Here is a 20,100-nt window from a genome sequence, read left to right as displayed (position 1 = left end):
TCAAACTGCAGTATTAAAGCAACCCAGGGCACAACTGACAAACTCTCTTTACTTTGACATATCTAGGCATTTTAAAGGCACACAGTTGTTGAGATCAGAGAATCAACATTCTCTCAGGCTAGAACTCTAAGCTTAAATTCTCCTCATGTGCTAGCTGCTACTTTTCACTGTATCGCCTGGCAGTTTTTGTTGCTTACCTTGAAAGTTTGTTTTTAAAACAGAATTTTGTTACTAATGTTTGTAAGCTCTAGTCATGTGCCAAGTGAGCAGGGCTGGACAGGAACCCACACATCTTATAACTCTGCACTGTTAGCACAATCTTCCCAAACACACCTTTTTGCTGGGATTTCCCACACCACAAAAGAAGAGATTTAAAGCCCATCAGTGACAAAGACAAGAGCACACTCACTATAAACTACATGTCATCCTTTCTTTAAACCAAAATTACTAGTGTCATGATCTTCTGCCCAGTCGTCAAACTCTCTCTCTCTCTCACTCACACACACACACACACACACACACGGCTCTGCAGAACCCACAGCCAGTTCTGTTGTAACATCCAAGGATTATATAGTAAAGCAATTTTCTAAATGTATCTTTACATAAAATCAGACAGGATGATTCAGGAACTCATTTCCCAAAATGCAACACTTCAAGAGCACACGATCACACATACTCATTTGTTTGCACATAAATACCATGGAAAAGGATTAATCTGTAACTCAGGAAGAAAATTGCCATGAGGTATAAACAGCAGCTGTTTTACAAATGCATACAGTATCGTACCTTTTTCATTCACAGTTTCTTCTTTTATTTTCCTCACCGCTTCTTGGCCTTCACTTTCATCGTTTCCAGCTGTCATCATCAAGAAAATGCAGAATTAATAATGCAATCATCTTAAAGACTGTTGAGTACCCAGTCATCCCACAAGTATAGGTTAACCACAATGTAAAATGCCACAATCAGAAAGCAAACAACAAGCTTGAAGTGAAAGAGAATTATTTATTGCAATCACACTAACAGAGGTTTCAAAAAGCACCATACAAACACACTGCTATTCACACATGACTGGACTGTTTTGTCTCTTCTAGTTATTGCATGAAGGCTGGACAGCCACATGTTTGAGCAGCTGCAGCTAAAACCAAATCTGGTGATTCAAGTGAAGCACATTTCAGAAACAGAGATTGAAACAGTCATAAAGCAATAAGCGTGGACTGCATAGCATTTCTTTTTCCAAAATGAAAAAGAACTGATGGGATTTCATTGAGTATTTTGGTGGATACTCACTAAAATGTCCAGTCCATCTGACTCAGTGCATAGGCGCAGTTCTTACTAGCATTAATAGAAAATAAGTGTAGACATCAAAGATAGAGAAGAGACTCTGCCCTCGTGTCACTGAACTACAGTAGACAATCTAGTTAACAATTGGATAGTATTCATTGTTTGGCAGTTGCTTTGTAACAATGCTGGCTTTGGAACAACAACAAAAAATACTGTGCTTGGTAACAGTTTTAATTTTGAAAGCCGAATTTACCATTCTGTCTATCCATCAACAGATACAGAGATTTTCTATAGCACCCATCATCACAGCATCTGAGTCCTTCCTAGGTAAATTAGATGCACATAGTAAGCCCCCTAATGAACGATAAAAAGTCTTCTGCCGCCTCTAGTTATAGAAAGACAGCCTGGGTTTTTATAAGCCTGGGTGATAAGGAAGGCTTTATTTTTCTTCCCCCTTTTTTGATTTGTTATTGTTTATTAGGTTATTTATGTATTTATTTTGCTTATTTATCTTCCATGTATTTGTTCCTTTCTCTTTCTGGTTATGGAGGGAGAGATCTTTCACAGAGGAGTTTGTTGTGGCATGCCAAACAGTTCAATCAGACTCTGGATTAGTCTGATTTCATCTGGGAACTCCCTGTACGCCCTTGAGAGAGAACATTTTATCTCTGGGACCTCATTACACTTCATTCTGGATTGTATAAACGGCATTGTCCAAGAGCGATTGGAGGGATCAGATCAGCACAGGGGTGAAGTCACCCAGGCCCCTGAGGGGGTAGGCTAATGCATTCTGCAGAAGCTGGAGCCTCTGTGTTGCTTCCGCATTTAGCCCCAAGTACAGGGAGTTACAGTATTCTGTCTGGAGGTGACAAATGGATGCGTTCATGAAATGGAAGGAGAAGACTCACTATTTATATGAAAGCAGTTGAAACAGGCAATTTTGCCATTTAAAAATGTTAATGGGAAGACATGTATGTACAGAGTAGATCAGCTTTTCAATTCCTTTTTGACCTCCTCATACTAACCATTTGGAAACAAAGCAAAGAAACACTCATTTGTAGTATTTGTTTTTCTGCAAAATCCATCTGGGGTTTTATGACACACAAACATTCAGCTTGATCCTAATTTCTGGAAATAGATGCAGTGTCAAAGAACAAAGCCTACAGTGAAACTGCCACGTCTGTGGAACTCTGCACAAAGCCGCTATGGGCAAGGAATCAACTCTCCTCACTCTTTCAGCTTAAGTGATTTCCTACAGTGGGGTTTCAAAAATCAATGTGTCACAGTGCTAGATACAGTTATGTTAAAAACTGACTTCTGTGGCAAGCCCTGTGAGGGTCCCATCTGATCCTCCTTTCATTCAGCATTTATCACCCAGTGAACATGCATATTAAAACCTCCACAGTGACTTGATTTAACTCTCAGTATGTTCATTTATTTTTTCAAAGAACTTGCGTTGCACAACAAATTGTAATTCACATTATTTTCACTGTTATATTAATGGTTCCTCATTAAAGCTCAGGACCCTCCAAACGAGCTCAGTTTATCTTATTTGCATATTTTAATTCAAGACCATTGGGACAAAAGAATCATTTTACTAAATAGCTGCTTCAAAACTGTTTCCATATTAGCGTAAGAGGGAGTTTGAAAACATGAGTCTAGGAGCTAGGAGCATCATAAAATTAAAAATTGCCTTGACCAAAGCTGTTTGTGTGCTGGAGGCTTTTGAAATGAATTTTGCAAAGCAAATGCTTTAGGGGTGAATAAAGAGACTGGATAAGTGACAAAATCCTTATGAAATGTTCAAAGTAATGTATCAGAAAAAGATACAGTAATATTTTAAGAGTAATCTACACCTCTGATTTTATTTAAAGAGATGAGTGATTCCTTACTTACTAGGGGCAAAGCAATAGAGCATTTATAGTCAAAATTGATAAACACATTCCATTTTAATCTCTTGTTTCAGTTGCTTTTACTGTGACAAACTAACCATTTGCTCTGAAATTTTCCATGCTTGATCTCTGCTTTAGGATCATAAAATGATCCATCCCCTGTCGCCCATTCCCAGCTTCTGGCAAACAGAGGCTAGGGTCACCATCCCTGCCCATCCTGGCTAGTAGCCAGTGATACTCCTTCATTGTCACCAAACAACTACAAAGGGTTAAAGACAGTAAGCAGCAGCTCCACTGAAATACTGTTTGGAAGATCCATTGGGGTGGGAACCAGACAATGAATTCTTGTCTCACTTTTTCCATGGACTAGTTTCAATATTCTGCTCACTTATAACCCTTATTATAGAGGCAGGCCTCATACTTCTACCTTAACACACAGGTAGATAAAATGCTCTCTTATTTAAAAAATGTTAACTAGATTTTGAAAGGTTTCACGTGATCACTTTGAGCAGAACTGGGAGTAGACTTCATGTGTACCTGAATCTCATCTACTTAAACATGCTGCCTCCTAGAATGAACATGCCAAATCTATGTGCTTGGCTATTGTGTTTGCAAAACAGATCTATTCCTGCATGCTCACCTTTAGAAAGCTCGTTAAAATCCACAATTGAATGAGTCCTATATGTAAATGCAAAGCATCATTATCAAATAATTAGTAGCTAAGAGTCCTAACTTTCAGTCTCCTGCTTTAAACACTGGACCACAGTTCCCATCCAGAGCCAGGAACACATCCCAGTTCCTTGTATTGTACTGCTGTCTAGCAAGTAGTTCTGTAACCCACAAGTAAAGTGAGCAGTGCACACAAAGGAGAACAGCTACTACTGAGCACAAATTTAAAATGTTCCAATGTGGTAGTAAATTCTGATTTTATTTTTAAAAGTCACCAATCAATATTTAAGAATCACACACACAGTCCATCATCTGTTTTATGTAGGACCTAGACAAAAATACAAAATATGTTGCATCCTCTCACTGCAGACTCTTCAAACAGGTTACACTCTCAAAGCTGTGCTGAAGTCACCAGGAATGTTGATACTCAAAGAAAGGAAAGGTCATAACACTCTTAAGCACCATTTGAAATATCCTTATTGAAATGTCCTATAAAATGTAATAATAAGGATGAAAACAAAAAAGTTTTTTAAATTTTCAAAGGGTTCCATAGAAATCAAGATAAGCAGCCACAGAATATAATGGAGTATAATATCCTTTCAACAGAATTTTAAAAACACCCTATACAATTTCAGAGAAAACATGTATGTCTGCAACAGAATAGCATTGGTTTTAAATGTCTAATTAAAGGTTAATCGGCATTAAAATTCAATATGACCGATAATGTCAATGTTTATTATTTTTATTTGTATTATGGTAGCATCTAAATGAGAGAGATACGATCGGGGCCCCATTGCATTAGAATCTGTACAGTCTCCTAGTAAGAGACAGGCCCTATTCTAAAGAGCTTACAATCTAAATAGACATGACAGACAAAGAGTGGGTGGGGATTCGGGGAACCAAAGGCACAGAGAGGCAAAGTGACTTGCCCAAGGTCAGTGACAGAGCCAAAAATCAAGCTGCCACAAGGAGAAGGATAAAATGTCAAGTGTCTAAGTGCTCTCCAAAAAACAAAGAATGCAAAAGATAAAACTATTAAAAACAAAAGCTAAAAAGGACTTAGCACTGTGCTTTGTGTTAATAAACAAACAAACAAAGCTGATTCAAACAGTCTATAATTTTTCCACAGCAATATCTTGTCAGTCACTCCAACTATTGAGCCTTTGAAGTAGAAAATGGAGGACAATTTAGACCACTCAGCAACAAGGAATTTGCTCGGTAAGTGCCTGATCCTGCTTCCGTTGTTGTCAATGGCAAAATTTTCATGGAACTTCAATGGGAGCAGCATCTGGCCCTAAATCTATACATTCCAGAATGAATCAGCATATACTGTATCTGACTGATACTGTAAACGGTTACAGAAGGAAAGGAAAGGAAAGCAGCAATGTAGCAGACATCATACAGATAGCTGGAGTGAAATATTGGAGTGAAAAGGCATGTAAAAGATGCTGTTCAAGATTTTGTTTTACTAACCAAGAGCCCAATCCAAAGCCCTCTGAAGTCAAGACAAAGCCTCTCACTGATTTCAATGGGCTTTGGATCAGGCCTTAAAAGATGATGCCCAACAAAGAAACTGAGGAAGTAAAGTATATTTATTTTAGCAGAGTCAGGTTATTGAAAATCCAAACGGGAGAGAATGTTGTGCGTCACAAACAGGCAGGGCCGGCTCTAGGATTTTTGCCGCCCAAAGCAAAAACAATTTTGGCCGCCCCCCCCCCCCCGTTTTTTAATTACCCCACCCCCGGCCCCGCCTCAACTCCGCCCCTTCCCTGCCTCCTCCCCGCAGGCTCTCAAGCCTGGGAGGGAGGGGGAGCAGCGGCGCACGAAACGGCTGTTTCGCGCGCCGCGGCCGCTCGGGATCTCCCCCTCCCTCCCTCCCTCCCGCCCAGGTTTGAGAGCCTGGGAGGGAGGGGGAGACCCCGAGCGGCCATGGCGCGCAAAACGGCTGATTCGCGCGCCGCTGCTCCCCCTCCCTCCCAGGCTTGAGAGCCTGGGAGGGAGGGCGAGTAGCGGCGCGCGAGCGGCAGCAGCAGCGGAGGTGAGCTAGGGCGGCCGGGGCACATTTTTAAGGGCAGCATTCTGGCGCCGGCCATACCGCCCCTAAAAATGTGCCGCCCCAAGCACCAGCTTGTTTTGCTGGTGCCTAGAGCCGGCCCTGCAAACAGGGCTGGCATTCAAATACAGAAAGATGCACAATGCTAAAACAGATATAGTATTCTGAACTAGAGAGTGAGACGTTTAAGACCTGAGAGAGTATATGGTATGAGGACTAAATTCAGACATGGTATAAGCAGCCACAATGTAGTGTTTTAACATGTTTGTAAATGACCTCTTCAAACTTTTGTGACCCACAGTAGAGTCCCCTTCCAGGATTTTTTCCCCCATTGACTCAATATAATTGCACTCACTTTCACCACTTCTGAATTTAGCCATGAGAATTTGGGGGTGAGCAGCCTTCACTTGATAAGAACTGCCTACCCTAGATTCAAAAAGCTTGGGAGAGTTTGGCATGTTCATATCCATTGAAAGAACTTTGAGAAAAGTTGCTTAGAAGAAATAACAACTGGCTTGGGAACTTAGACTACTGAGCTACTTAAACACTTTCCCCACTTCTCCTTTCTCTGCTAAATGCATAATATTTAGAGGGAATAAAAAAAATACAGCTGGTCATGGAATAATGTATGCAAAGCTGGTCTGTCTCTTTTCTGACTTATTTCTTCTACTTTGCACCATGTAAATAATGAAATAAATTCAGGTGAGATTGATTTAGCAAAGATACTTTCTGCAATCAAGTCCAAAAAATAAAACTAGTCATGCAAATTTGACTGAATAAATGCATAAAATAAGGCATGATTGAAGTGGGATGAAAAATTCTATTTCTCAGTGAAACACTACAGCTAATAATATATAAAGCAAATAATAAAGCTAGAGTATAAACTTAGTTAAAAATATTCCCCCAGTCTTCATTTACATATATAAACACTGCATGTCAAACCATTTGGTTACATGACCCAATGGGCTTTGGATCAGATTCTGCCATCTTACATTGAGAAGAACCTCACTCTGAAGGCCATTTCAAGGTTTCAGTGGGACTTACCACAGAGCAACACATTTTATTCAGTTTAATTAAGTGAAACAAAATCTGGTTTTAGTAATTCAACACAGTTGAATGATTTTATGCATTATGGGTACTCCAGATGCATTATCCAGGTATTCCAGAGGGTTCTGAACTAATGTTTTATTTATTATTATTAAAACGCATTTATCATGGTAGTGCCTTAGGGCCAAGCAAGAGTGGGACCCCATGGTGCTAGGCACTACACAAATACAGAGTAGTAGATCAGGGGTCGGCAACCTCTGGCATGCGGCTCGTCAGGGTAAGCACCCTGGCGGACCGGGCCAGTTTGTTTACCTGCCGCGTCCACAGGTTCAGCCAATCGCGGCTCCCACTGGCCGCGGTTCGCCGCTCCAGGCCAACGGGGGCTGCGGGAAGCGGCGCGGGCCAAGGGATGTGCTGGCTGCATGCCAGAGGTTGCCGACCCCTGTAGTAGATTCTCCCGGCCCTGAAGAGCTTGCAGTCTAAATAGACAAGACAGACACAGAATGGGGAAAGAGTTAGAACACACAAGCAGAGTGAGCACTGTGATAGCAGTAAACTGCATGTTAGTTCTATTTTGGGGGGGACAGAGCATGGCATTCTTAAGAGGGGATCAGCTAAATGGAAATAAAAAGGAAGGGAATTAAGGTGAGGGGGACAGGGCAGGGGAAGAGAGGACAGGAGGGGCAGATGTGGAATGAAGTTGAGGTGAAGAGACTGTGAGCAATGGGGAGAGGAAGGGTTGGAACAAACAGTCAATCAGCACAAGGCACAGAAAGTCCAGTCTAAACTGTAGAAAGTTCTCTGAATCTTCAAAGGCTCTTCTGCTCCTGCCTGCTTGAATCTCTGATGGGGAGGGGTCTGCTCTTGCAGATCACATGGGGAGGAAGAGGAGGCATCATCTGGGTCCTAATGCCCCCAAAGTGGCGGTGTCTCCCCTACACTGTGCTGAGTTCTGGGGGACAGTGGAAGAAAGGGGTGCCCTCCAGCTGGGCCCCATTTTACTCCCTCCCCCTCAGTGCAGCAATCCCCATTTGGGCTGCTTCTACCTTTGCATCATAATCAGTGGAACTCAAGTCAGAGGACTTATGTTCCCTGGAGGGACTGTTATTGACAGGAGATCAGTGGAATATGAGGAGTTAGGCTGGAACTCAGCAACACGGACAGAGAAGTCCCCGAGATTTAATAACGTTTCACTTGTTCAACTTAACCTGCATTCAGCTTCACTCTTTGTGAGGGAAACATGGTAGCACATTCTGAGCTGCGAGTTCTCTGCAGGGCAGCAGCTGGCAGCATGAGCCATGGAATTCAGTCTGAAGTCCCCTCAGAGACCTGAATTTTTCAGGCTCAAACCTAGCCTAGCAATGGACCCAGTGGAAGGAGGAGTTGGAGCTGTACACAGACCTAGCCATGCAGGAGGACAACAGCAGCAGGAAAAAGGCTGAGAGGGCTGCAGCACTCTGAAGCTCACTACTGCCTCAAGCCACACAGCAATGCTAGGAGCCCTGGGGACCCATTGCTCCCTAAAGTAGAACGATTCTACAGCATGGCACAGGTTTTTCACTAGAGATGACTCTGAAGGGAAGGAAACAGGCCCCTATTTTACAGCCTTGTGCACAGTGGCTGATACATGCAATTTTGGGGACTTGATAGATTCCCTAATGTAGGACAGGATAGTTTACAGCACTTGGGATCACCACCTAAAGGAGCAGCTGCTCCGGGAAGGCAGTCTCACATCAGATAGATACTTAGACATTGGGCGTGCAGCAGAAGCCTCAAGAGAAAGGATGGAAGCCTAGGAGGCACAACACCCCCAGTAGTACGTTCAGAAAAACAACAACAAAGAAGAGCAGGTGGCCAGGGTTCCACATCCATAGTGAGATGCATTTACTGTGGGAAACAACATGAGTGGGTGAAGGAGAAGTGCCCGGCCCTAGGATAGCAGTGCAAACAATGTGACCAGTTGAACCATTTTAGCAGTGTGTGCAAGAGCAGAGGAAGGTCTCAGAAAGATTCAGTCAGATTTGTACAAGAGGCGGATTGCACATCAGACAGCAGGGATGACATCATGTCTCTCTCCTTGACTCTAAGAGCATATCAAGTCCTGACAGGAAAGCAACAAGGGTACAATACCAACCTCCATGCATGCACAATGCTTTGAGGGAAACATCCTGCACAATTCCAGGATCATGGAACCTCCTGCAGTGTGATTCCCCAGAATTAATTGGACTCGAACACATTCATTATAAAGATCAGGCACAATCTAATAACGTACAATGAGTGCATAATGCAACCCATAGGAAAATGTGATCCAATAATAACTAACCCAAACAATAACAGATGGTACCTACAGAAGTTTGTGGTGATGGATGGTAAGCTCCACACACCCTTCTTGGAGAATACATCCATACAAGTCATGGATCTGATCAGGGTACAGACTCAGAATTTTATAGCGGCAGTGCAACAAGACAGTGTAGATCATTTTAGAAGTATAGGAGGGATGTTTTCAAATGCAATGGGTGCCTCAAAGAAAACCGATCCCAAGGTGGGACCTGTGTGTTTACCACGAAGGAAAATTCCAGTGGCACTAGGGAGTACAAAAGGAGTTTGAAAGTCTGCAGAGCAAGGGTATCATAGTACCATGGTGGTGGCAAAGAAGCCATCAGTCAAACTGTGCATCTGCATAGACCCAGGCATTGGAAAGATGCCACTATCCATGATGACATCTTGTCAGAACTTTCCAAAGCCAGAATCTTGACAGTCTGATATGAGGAATGAGTTTGGTCACAGAAACCGGGACAGAGTTCAGCATGATGACAACACTTGCAACACCATTTGGTTGCTATAGATAGCTGCACATGCCAATATGCATAAGGCCAGCACAAAAGATGTTCCGGAGAAGTCTCACCCAGCATTGTTCCTAGATGGGTAGTGGTGTTAGCTAACACCCTGAACAGCATCAGCGAGTTGGGAGGAGAAGATTAGGACACTGAATCCTTTAACATGCTGTACTGTCTCCCAGTTTTAACAGTGAAACTGATGAAAATCAAATAGTCTATGGAAAAGGACACCCAACTACAGGCAGTAAAGACAGCAATTCTACCAAAGCCAAGTAGTGGTAGGAGCAGAACTATTTTTTCGCATTAAAGATTAGCTGAGAGTGCAGGATGCAATCATATTTTGTGAAAAAAGAGCTGTTGTCTCCACCTCATTACATAAGGACCTCATGCGAAAAATACATGTCACGCACCTGGGTATTGACAGCGGACTTAAATGTGCCCTAGAATGTGTTTACTGGGTGGGAACAAATACACAACTCTGCTCCTTGATAGATGAGTGATGCCTGACAGTCATGTGATAAATGCCAGCAGAAAGAAACTCTTACCACATAAGTGGCCCACCTTACCATGGAAAAAGGTGGAAGCAGACTTATTTACCTTCAATGAAAAGCAGTACTTGATTACAGTGAACTGCCATTCAAATTTTAGGGATGTCAGTGCCCTGCCTGATACAAGAAGCAAGTCAAACTGAGGGCCCACTTTGCAAGCTATGGCATTCTGAACACTGTATTCACCAACAACAGCTCCCAATTTGCCTCAGAAAAATTCAAAGTAATTTGCATGCAAATGGGAATTTGACCACCATACCTCCTCCCCACCAGTTGACTCAATTGTGAAAACAGATAAAAGGCTGTTACATAAAGCTGTTTCTTCTGGTTCAGACTCCTTGTTAACATTTTTGGCACACAGAAATACCCTATCAGAAGGGTCCCAAAACAGTCAGGGACAGGCACTGATGGGATGAAGAACTAAAACCCTGCTGTCAATGAGAGGAGGTCTGTTGCAACCAGAAGGATGGAGACACCACTGAGAAGAGATGTCCAACAATCACAGAATGCAGGCACTAGAGTACGACAGGTCAGCTAAGGACCTACCGGCCCTAGAGACAGGCATCCCTGTGAGGATTCAGCCATTAGAGAGACACCAGAAAGAGTCAGCTAAAAGGTCCTGAAGGGGTGCAGTGGCATCAGATCATATAAGATAAGTAAGAGGGACAAGTGATCCAAAGGAACAGGAGGCTATTACAAGCCAGTAGACACAACAGCCAGAGAGCCTACTGAGATAGAGAGATCATCACAGAACAGAGAATTATTCAGAGACAAGGAAGGAGGAGACAGGTAATTCCCAGGGTGGTCGCCTTTTGAGGAGACCAAATTATCTCCAAGAAAATGTAAACAACGAAGTTTGTGGTAAAGATGAGACTCCAACTTGGCTATACGTTAGCAACTTCTGGCCGAAGGAAAACGGATTGGGGTCTGGGCATAAATAATTTGTTTTAAATGTTTATCTTAAAATGTTTGTAAAATAGGGATGATGTATCATGATCAGTGGAACTGAAGTCAGAGGGCCCAGGTTCCCTGGAGGGGCTGTTAGTGACGGCACACCAGTGGACACAGGGAATGCCATGGAGTTAGGCTGAAAACAACTCAGCCACATGGAGAGACCATTGTACAGGGTTTAATAAAGTTCCACTTCTTCAACTTAACCTGCATTCAGCATCACTCTTTGCAAATGAAACAGCTCCTACTGGCTGGAATCTCATGTATAAATGTATGCTTTTTGGAATTTTTTTAAATTTATTTGGAATCTCTCAAAAAGGATAATTTTCAATCATGTTAACCATTTACAGAGAGGATTGACCTATCCAAATGAAAGACGGGGGTATTTTCTAGCTAGATTTGTACTTTGTAAACATAGGGAATTAATTATTCACCTGGCTGTAGAAAAAAGTAACCAAAATAAAAAATTAGGGCTGCCAAGTGATTAAAAAAATTAATCGCACTGTTACACAATAATAGGATACCTTTTATTAAAATATTTGTGGATGTTTTCTACATTTTCAAATCTATTGATTTCAATTACAACACAGAATACAAAGTGTACTTGGTCACTTTATATTTATTTTTAATTAAAAGTATTTGCACTGTAAAAAAACAAAACAAATAGTATTTTTCAATTCACCTAATACAAATACTATAGTGCAATCTCTTTATCATGAAAGTTGAACTTACAAATGTAGAATTATGTGAAAAGAAAACTGCATTCAAAAAGAAAACAATGTAAAATTTTAGCGCCTGCAAGTCCACTCAGTCCTATTTCTTGTTCAGCCAATCACTCAGACAAACAAGTTTGTTTACATTTGCAGGAGATAATGCTGCCCACTTCTTGTTTACAATGTCACCTGAAAGTGAGAACAGCATTCTCATGGCACTGTTGTAGCCAGCATCACAAGATATTTATGTGCCAGATGCGCAAAAGATTCATATGTCCCTTCATGCTTCAACCACCATTCCAGGGGATATGCGTCCATGCTGATAACGTGTTCTGCTCAATAACAATCCAAAGCAGTGCGGACCGATACATGTTCATTTTCATTATCTGAGTCAGATGCCATCAGCAGAAGGTTGATTTTCTTTTTTGGAGGTTTGGGTTCTGTAGTTTCCACATCGGAATTTTGCTCTTTTAAGACTTTTTAAATCATGCTCCAAACCTCATCCTTCTCAGATTTTGGAAAGCACTTCAGGTTCTTAAACCTTGGGTCAAGTGCTGTAGCTATCTTTAGAAATCTCACATTGGTACCTTCTTTGCATTTTGTCAAATCTGCAGTAAAAGTGTTCTTAAAATAAACAACATGTGCTGGGTCAACATCCGAGACTGCTATAACATGAAATATATGGCAGAATGCGGGTAAAACAGAGCAGGGGACATACAATTCTCCCCCAAAGAGTTCAGTCACAAGATTAATTAAAACATTATTTTTTTAACGAGCGTCATCAGCATGGAAGCATGTCCTCTGGAATGGTGGCCGAAGCATGAAGGGGCATACGAACATTTAGCATATCTGGCATGTAAATACCTTGTAATGCCGGCTACAAAAGTGCCATGCAAATGCCTGTTCTCACTTTCTGGTGATATTGTAAATAAGAAGCGGGAAGCATTATCTCCCTGTAAATGTAAACAAACTTGTTTGTCTTAGAGATTGGCTAAACAAGAAGTAGGACTGAGTGGACTTGTAGGCTCTGAAGTTTTACATTGTTTTGTTTTTGATTGCAGTTATGTAACAAAAAAATAATCTACATTTGTAAGTTGCACTTTCACGACAAAGAGATGGCACTATAGTACTTGTATGAGGGGAACTGAAAAATACTATTTCTTTTGTTTATCATTTTTACAATGCAAATATTTATAATAAAAAATAATATACTTTGATTTCAGTTACAACACAGAATACAATATATATGAAAATGTAGAATAACATCCAAAATATTTAATGCATTTCAATTGGTATTCTATTGTTTAACAGTGCAATTAAAACTGCGATTAATTGTGATTAATTTTTTTAATCGCGATTAATTTTTTGTAGTTAACTGTGAATAATCGACAGCCCTATAAAAATATTTTCTTTCTTGAACAGCTCTCACAATGGGAGAAACTATTTCTGGGTGAAAAAAGGAAACTTAAAATATTTCAAATATGATGTCACAACCTGCAAAGCTTAAGATTGCCTGGAATAAAAAAGAAATGTTGTTACCAAAGATGGCAAGTTGGAGAATTTCCTGACTACCGACAAAAAGAAATGCAGAAATGAAATGGAAGCAGGAAGTTCCAAAAAAAGTATACCAGGTACACTTAAAATGACTAGAACAGGGCAGTGCAGAGAAGACATTCCACCTCTTGACTTGTAAAACACACAATTGGTGGTTTTACACTCAGTACACGTTTTGCTCTGTTTGACTAGGGACAAAACAATAGAGCTATCCCTAACCAAACAAAGGAATAGGGGCTTTGCTCAGGTTTTACTTTTTAATTGTCTTTAAACAGACTAAGCTGGGGAAATTTCAGCAAACATGTGAATGATTTGGAAGGTTGTTTGTGTGTAAAAATAGAGGGTGATAGCTGAACCTCTTGTAGCCTTCACTGTAGTGCAACTACTGTAGTAAAATATTAAAGTGAGATCATTACTAGGCAATCCACTATATGTTTTTCAGCGCTCATAAGAGAATTAGAAAACAAGCTCTCAAGTATGAAATACTGCTCAACTCTAACTCTACCGTGCATACCATCCTAACAAAATATTCCTCACTTAGGAAGAGAAATGCTTTCCTGCACATACTAGAACTCAAATATCTCTCAGCAACAATCTAGAGTGAGAGGAGACTTAGCCCTGATCTACACTGGGGGGGGGGAACAATCTAAGTTACGCAACTTCAGCTATGTGAATAACGTAGCTGAAGTCGATGTACTTAGATCGACTTACCGTGGTGTCTTCACCATGGTGAGTCGACTGCTGCCGCTCCCCCGTCAACTCTGCTTGCGCCTCTCGCAGCACTGGAGTACAGGAGTTGACGGGAGAGGGCTCGGAGGTCGATTTATCGCATCTGCATCTAGACTAGACACAATAAATCGATCCCCGCTGGATCGATTGCTGCCAGCCGATCCGGCAGGTAATGTAGACATACTCACAGTGTCGTACATAAATTTTCTGTAATTAAAATTAAATCAAACTATCTTTGAAAATGAAAAACTGCACTCTCTAGATAGGATTTAATTATCCTTCTAAAGTCACCTTTGTGGTTTTAACATACTGTATTAGAATGGACTGATTTAGAGCATAAGGAGTCTAACCTGAAAATTGGAAACTAGACAAAACAGGAAGAGGTGACAAAGATATTTGCTTTCTCACAGTTGCAGCTGGACTTGAAGGGGTTTCAAGTAAGTGCTGGGTTTCTCAGTGGAATTTTATTAATCTGTAACAAAATGTGAGGCTCCAACAGATTAAGTGTATTTATAGTATGATTACACTTCAAAAGAAGCACAGTATGGGCCTGATTTTCCACTACCTTGCGTTTTCAGCTGTGCCCAGAGTGCACAGAATGCTGCCAAATCAGAACTTTTGTGCTTTATACTCACTTTTCACTGACGGTGCAAAGCTGTGAAGAATGAGAGCTTTTATATTAGATATTGCCACTCAAATCAAAATTTGCCACTTTTAGTACCACCAGCCCTTACAAAGGGGGAAATACAAAAGTAGATATTTGTAATTCCAAACTAGAACAGCAAGCCCATATTACAGCAGTTATTCAGTAACTAGTGCCTGCCACAGGTAAGGCGAGTTCTAACTTCCATACTAAAACCCCTTTTTTCAGTTGCTCATAATTTTTGGATACAAATTCTTTTTGATCTAAAGTTTTCCATGCTTGGACTCAGTGAATGGAATGTTCTGCAAGTCTGAACCCAGGCTAAGATTGAGCTGACTGCGGCATCCTAGTGCTTCTCTGAAACTGGTATCATGATCCAGAATCTCAGCTTCCATTAAATAGTTCAGTTTACAGATGTAATGGTTATGAAGAAAACTTTAAAAATGTGACTCGTGTAACTGATGAAGAGATGCTTACAGAGAATCTGGAACAATAGCTCTGAGTAGTGTGAACTTCCCAATTCCTGTCAGTAAGGAGCTAACTCAGAAGCCTAGTGATAATTCAAGTGTCAGAACTGGTAACTGTTCGCTCCTCGTGTAAGAAAGGAGAGGGAGGAATCACAGAGCTACACGATTTACTGCGTGTGATGTCTCATTTAAGTGCTACAAGGGGTAGTGTTTTAGAGTTACCGCTACTTATGCCCCTGGTCTGAACAAAGTTGGTTCAGTTTTGTTTTGAATTATGGGTGTGAAAGCGTATATGAGTTGGATGGAAGGACACGGGTGGGGAAAAACACCCAACTGTTCCCCATATATGCTAAATGGACTTTTTTTCACATAAGTAACAGCTCAAATTAGAATCACTATGCTAGGCTTGTTTTATTAACTCACTGAGATTTAAGGAAGAGACCAACTTAAAGTTCTAAATGTTTAAAGTCAGAATTTTTAACACATGCACAGCAAAATATTTCTTTATTCATTCTAAAGCTGGAACACCCAGGGGGCATGGCAGGTCTTAAAGCACACAAGCTTTGAATCAGTCTAAACTCCAGCTCACAATTTGAGTTGACCTAATTTCTAACAATAGTAGGGAAGCCACAGCAGCATAGGTGGCTGCTCGAGCTAGCCCCACACACATGGAACCCTGGGTACATGGTCGAGCAGCTGCCATGCGATGAAAGCTAGTTCAGGTATGTGAACCCCTGCTTCCATCACACCACTCGACTGCAAAATAGACATACCCAATGTGGTTCTGTCTCCTAGTGGCTGGACCACATAGAGGTTTATGAATCCCTACAACCTTTAAGGTGACAAAATTGGGTCTTTTAGCTCAGGCAGCGGAGGCTCATGCTTTTAGATCCAGAGATATAATTCCTGCTGCAGATAACCCTCCCAACGGTGTCATATTACATTATATTGAGTTTTCACATGAGATGAACTACACCACTATAGTTATACCAGTATAACTCACTGTGTAAATACTCTTATTCAGAATTACAGCAACCTTTTTTTCAGTGTAGCTGAATTTGTGCATTAACAGTATTATTCCAAATAACAATGTCCAAATTGGGAATTATACCAGTATAGTAATGCTGGTAATATAGATATGGCCAAAGTCTGCTCCCATGGAAGGCATTAGGACTTTTGCTATTTACTTTAATGGGAGCAGATGGGAGCCCATAATAAGGCCATGACATACATGACAGCTGTTCCAGACAGCAGGAACTACAGAAGAGGGGAAGGCTCTTGCATCAACAGTGGAAGTATGTGGAAAAGCTTCTTTGTGGTCACAGATATATTGAGAATCAGATCTAATAATTAAATATTTTAGTATCAAAGTCTGGGGTGAAATCCTGGAGTCATTGAAGCCAATGGCAAAACCCTCATTGACTACACAGGTGTCAAGTTTTTCCCCGCACTATCTAGTGTTCATGTCTCTCTTTTAACCTCTACATATTTCTCTATCCCCAAAAGAAATTAACGAATTGTGCAGAACGCCAGTTTGCTGCAGAAGGTGGAGTAGCCATTATAGATTAAAATTGGGGAATAAAGACAGGAAATCAGAATTGGAATTTGCTTTAAATCTCCTGATGAGGAGGGACAACAGGATAAGAGAAAACGACAGTGACAAGAGCCATACCTCTCTATCTCCCCTGTGCAGGGAACCTGAGGGCTCAAAAAGCATATCTGGTGAATGGAAGCTACTGAAGAGGTTGCTACTGTGTTCCTGCACTGATTGCCCCGGGGGGCAGAGGTGCTGGAATAATTTGTATAGTGGAGGTGCTGAAAGCCATTGAACCAAACTGTAAACCCTGGATATGATGGAAACCACTTCAAGCCAGGTGGAGCAGCAGCACCCCCAGCACCCGTAGTTTCAGCACCGACTCCTGGGATTCTGTTGAGGTTCTTATATTGCCCCCATCACCATGGTAAGTCAGCACATGATGGACTCTACTTGTTACCAGTCAATAGCTTCCTTTGCAGCTGTCACATACATTTCTGTGAGGGGGCCAATTGGTCCTCTAACTCTTTCTTTGGCCAGGCACCGGGGTAGATGCATTGCCCCCTCTCCTCCTGCCTCTGTGCAGAAATGTCGCTGCACTGCCAAACAGGACAAGGCTCGCCTGCCACAGTGACTGCTGAGTCTGCTGAGGGGGCCTCTCCCTTCTGGAGGGCTCCATGGATGCAGAACCCATCCAGGCTGTGAAGCTCTGATTGGGCTCCGTGCTTGGGTCAGGGTTTGGCTCAGATATTGCACTTGATTGAAATAATTCTCATCATTTCTACCTTAAATGATATACAATTATTTTGAAAACAAAACCAAAATGTGTTTGTACGTTTCCTAAAGAAAGGGGAGAAAAAATGACACAGGGACTGGGTTTTTTTGAGTAAAGTTTTTGCAGTTCACCTTAAAAATACATAAAGATACTTTGAGTGCAATAGTAATAGTGACAGCATTAGCTAAAATACAGTAGCACCTGGTTGTGTTTTCAGATGCTTGATTTTGATGTGACTTTTAAAACATATACTACTAGGTTCTTCTCTGCATTACACCTGTGCTAAGCCAGAGTAACTCCCTTAATGTTAATGGAGGTACTCTGCATTCCCACCTGCATGACTGAGAACAGACTGATCCACCGCTGCTAGTTGCTTTTCACTCTTAATATAGTCATATTTTCCATTTGAATAAAGTTAAATTTCTGGATTGCTGAAGTATAATTAAACACAAATAGAGTAATCTTGGAATAGCTCTAAATTACATTCTTTTAAATTAAAAGCTAGTGGGTTAGCAACAGGAAAAGATTAGGTAATATACTGTAGTGTTTTAAACATTATATAATTAAAAAAAAATCCAAGAAAACCCCAGAATTGGAGTGAAAGATGACTCAAAATCTTCACTAATATTTTTATGTGTGGATAATTCAATGTTTGCTTTGCTTAGAATAATTTTTCTAACTTCTTTTGAGTTACATTACATGGGACAAAACATGAACCACCCCCCATACACTAAAAAATACCTTTAAATTTTTCATAATATTTCCTCCTACTGTAGAATGGACACCTTAAAAAAGTTTTACAGTCTTCCACATCCTAAGTAGGGGGAATACCTGCTCATAACAGTAGTACTTTGCCTAAAAATCAGTACAAAGAACATTTTAAAGTGTGCCCACTGTAAAATGTATTTCAAATTACTGGGCTCAAGTGTGTGTTTTTATATATATGTTCACACTGACTGCTTTTTGCATGAAAGGATTCCAGTACTAGTTCTTAAAAACGCTTGCAACATAAACTATGGGCCAAATATTCAGAGGGACTAAGCATTAGAACTCCTACAAAAGAGATTTGTGTAAGCTCTATGGAACAGGGACCATCTACCACTCTGTGTTTGTACAGGGCCTAGCACCATGGGGCCCCACTCTTGGTCAGCCCAAGGCACTGCCGTAATAAACATTTTAAATAACATAAGGCTTGGCAGGATTTGGCTCCGTAACAACCAGGCATCTTTTTAGTTATACTGATGGACAGATATTTCTTTAAGATTTTAGTCCCGGAGGCACAATATACATTTGTATTGACAAAATAATGACAGTACCTATTATAACGTGCATGCCAAGTCTTGCCAAATGCTTCACAGTATGATAACCAATTCCTTTAGCACCTCCAGTCACTATAGCAACATTTCCATTTTGTGTAGGGAAAACTACATGAAGAGAAAAAAATAACTCATTAATTCACAGTAGCAATACAGATAAGGCTATAAGGTACATATTATAAATACATACATACATTTAATGGATCACTCAACTTTGGCCAATAAAAAATACAACAACAAATCTGGTAGGCAATTAAAGGAACATAACACTTACGTTTATCAACCACAATATAATTTTCTAGTATTAATAGTTCACAAAAGACTGAGGTTGATGACACACAAATGATAGATGTCCAATTAGAAAAATGTCGTCATTTCTATTTGAATACATTCTGTTGTTATTGTTGTTGTCCTGCAACAATCTGTCCTTTAAGAATTTCGGCTTAGCTATTTCTATTGTCTAAAGACGCATGGCAGCTGTTACAAGTCAATTTACAGGCTGTTTATTTAGTCAAACATGTATACAGGGATAATATACGAAAGTTTCAGTTAGCAGCATGATATCCTTCAGACCCTTTGGGAAGGGGCTCTGCGTTTGCTTCCCCAATAATAGGGAGCAAAATCACAAATAAGCTGAACAAGAAAAACCGTAAAAACAAAATTCCTGATGTCCACTTCCCAACATTTCTGCACTCCAGTCTATAGAATATAAAAATATTAAAAACATATATCCCTGTGCATATTTAAGGGTTTATCTGTTTTAGTTCATATTTTGTTCATTATGAGCAGAACTGTGCAACTGTTACTCACGTAAGTACATAAGAATGGCTATACTGGGTCAGACCTTGGTCCATCTTGCCCAGCATCCTGTCTCCAACAGTGGCCCATACCAGAGCTTCAGGGGGAGTGTACACAACACGACAATTATGGAGTGATCCACTTCTGTCTTCTACTCTTGGCTTCTGGCAAGAGATTTAGGGTCACTCCAAGCATGGGGTTATGTCCCTGACCATCTTGGCTAATACCCATTGATGGACCTATCCTCCATTAATGTATCCAGTTTGAACCCCGTTATACTTCTGACCATCACA

General features: G+C 40.8%; 1 protein-coding gene across 1 annotated transcript in view; it reads right to left on the bottom strand.

Annotated features, from left to right (window-relative positions):
- Positions 1-19,860, bottom strand: part of DHRSX (dehydrogenase/reductase X-linked) — a 194,602-nt gene extending 174,742 nt beyond the window's left edge. The window contains exons 1-3 of the mRNA XM_065421112.1: positions 19,820-19,860; positions 19,010-19,117; positions 787-855 (exon numbers count right to left, since the gene is read on the bottom strand). Of these exons, the coding sequence (XP_065277184.1) occupies positions 787-855; positions 19,010-19,117; positions 19,820-19,829 (187 nt within the window). The 5' untranslated portion in view covers positions 19,830-19,860. The remainder of the gene's footprint in view (positions 1-786; positions 856-19,009; positions 19,118-19,819) is intronic.
- Positions 19,861-20,100: the final 240 nt, after the last annotated feature.

The sequence above is a fragment of the Emys orbicularis genome, chromosome 1, assembly GCF_028017835.1.
Source record: "Emys orbicularis isolate rEmyOrb1 chromosome 1, rEmyOrb1.hap1, whole genome shotgun sequence".
NCBI lineage: Eukaryota > Metazoa > Chordata > Testudines > Emydidae > Emys > Emys orbicularis.
The sequence above is the reverse complement of the archived record's forward strand: the minus strand, read 5'-3'. Positions and strand labels throughout refer to the sequence as shown.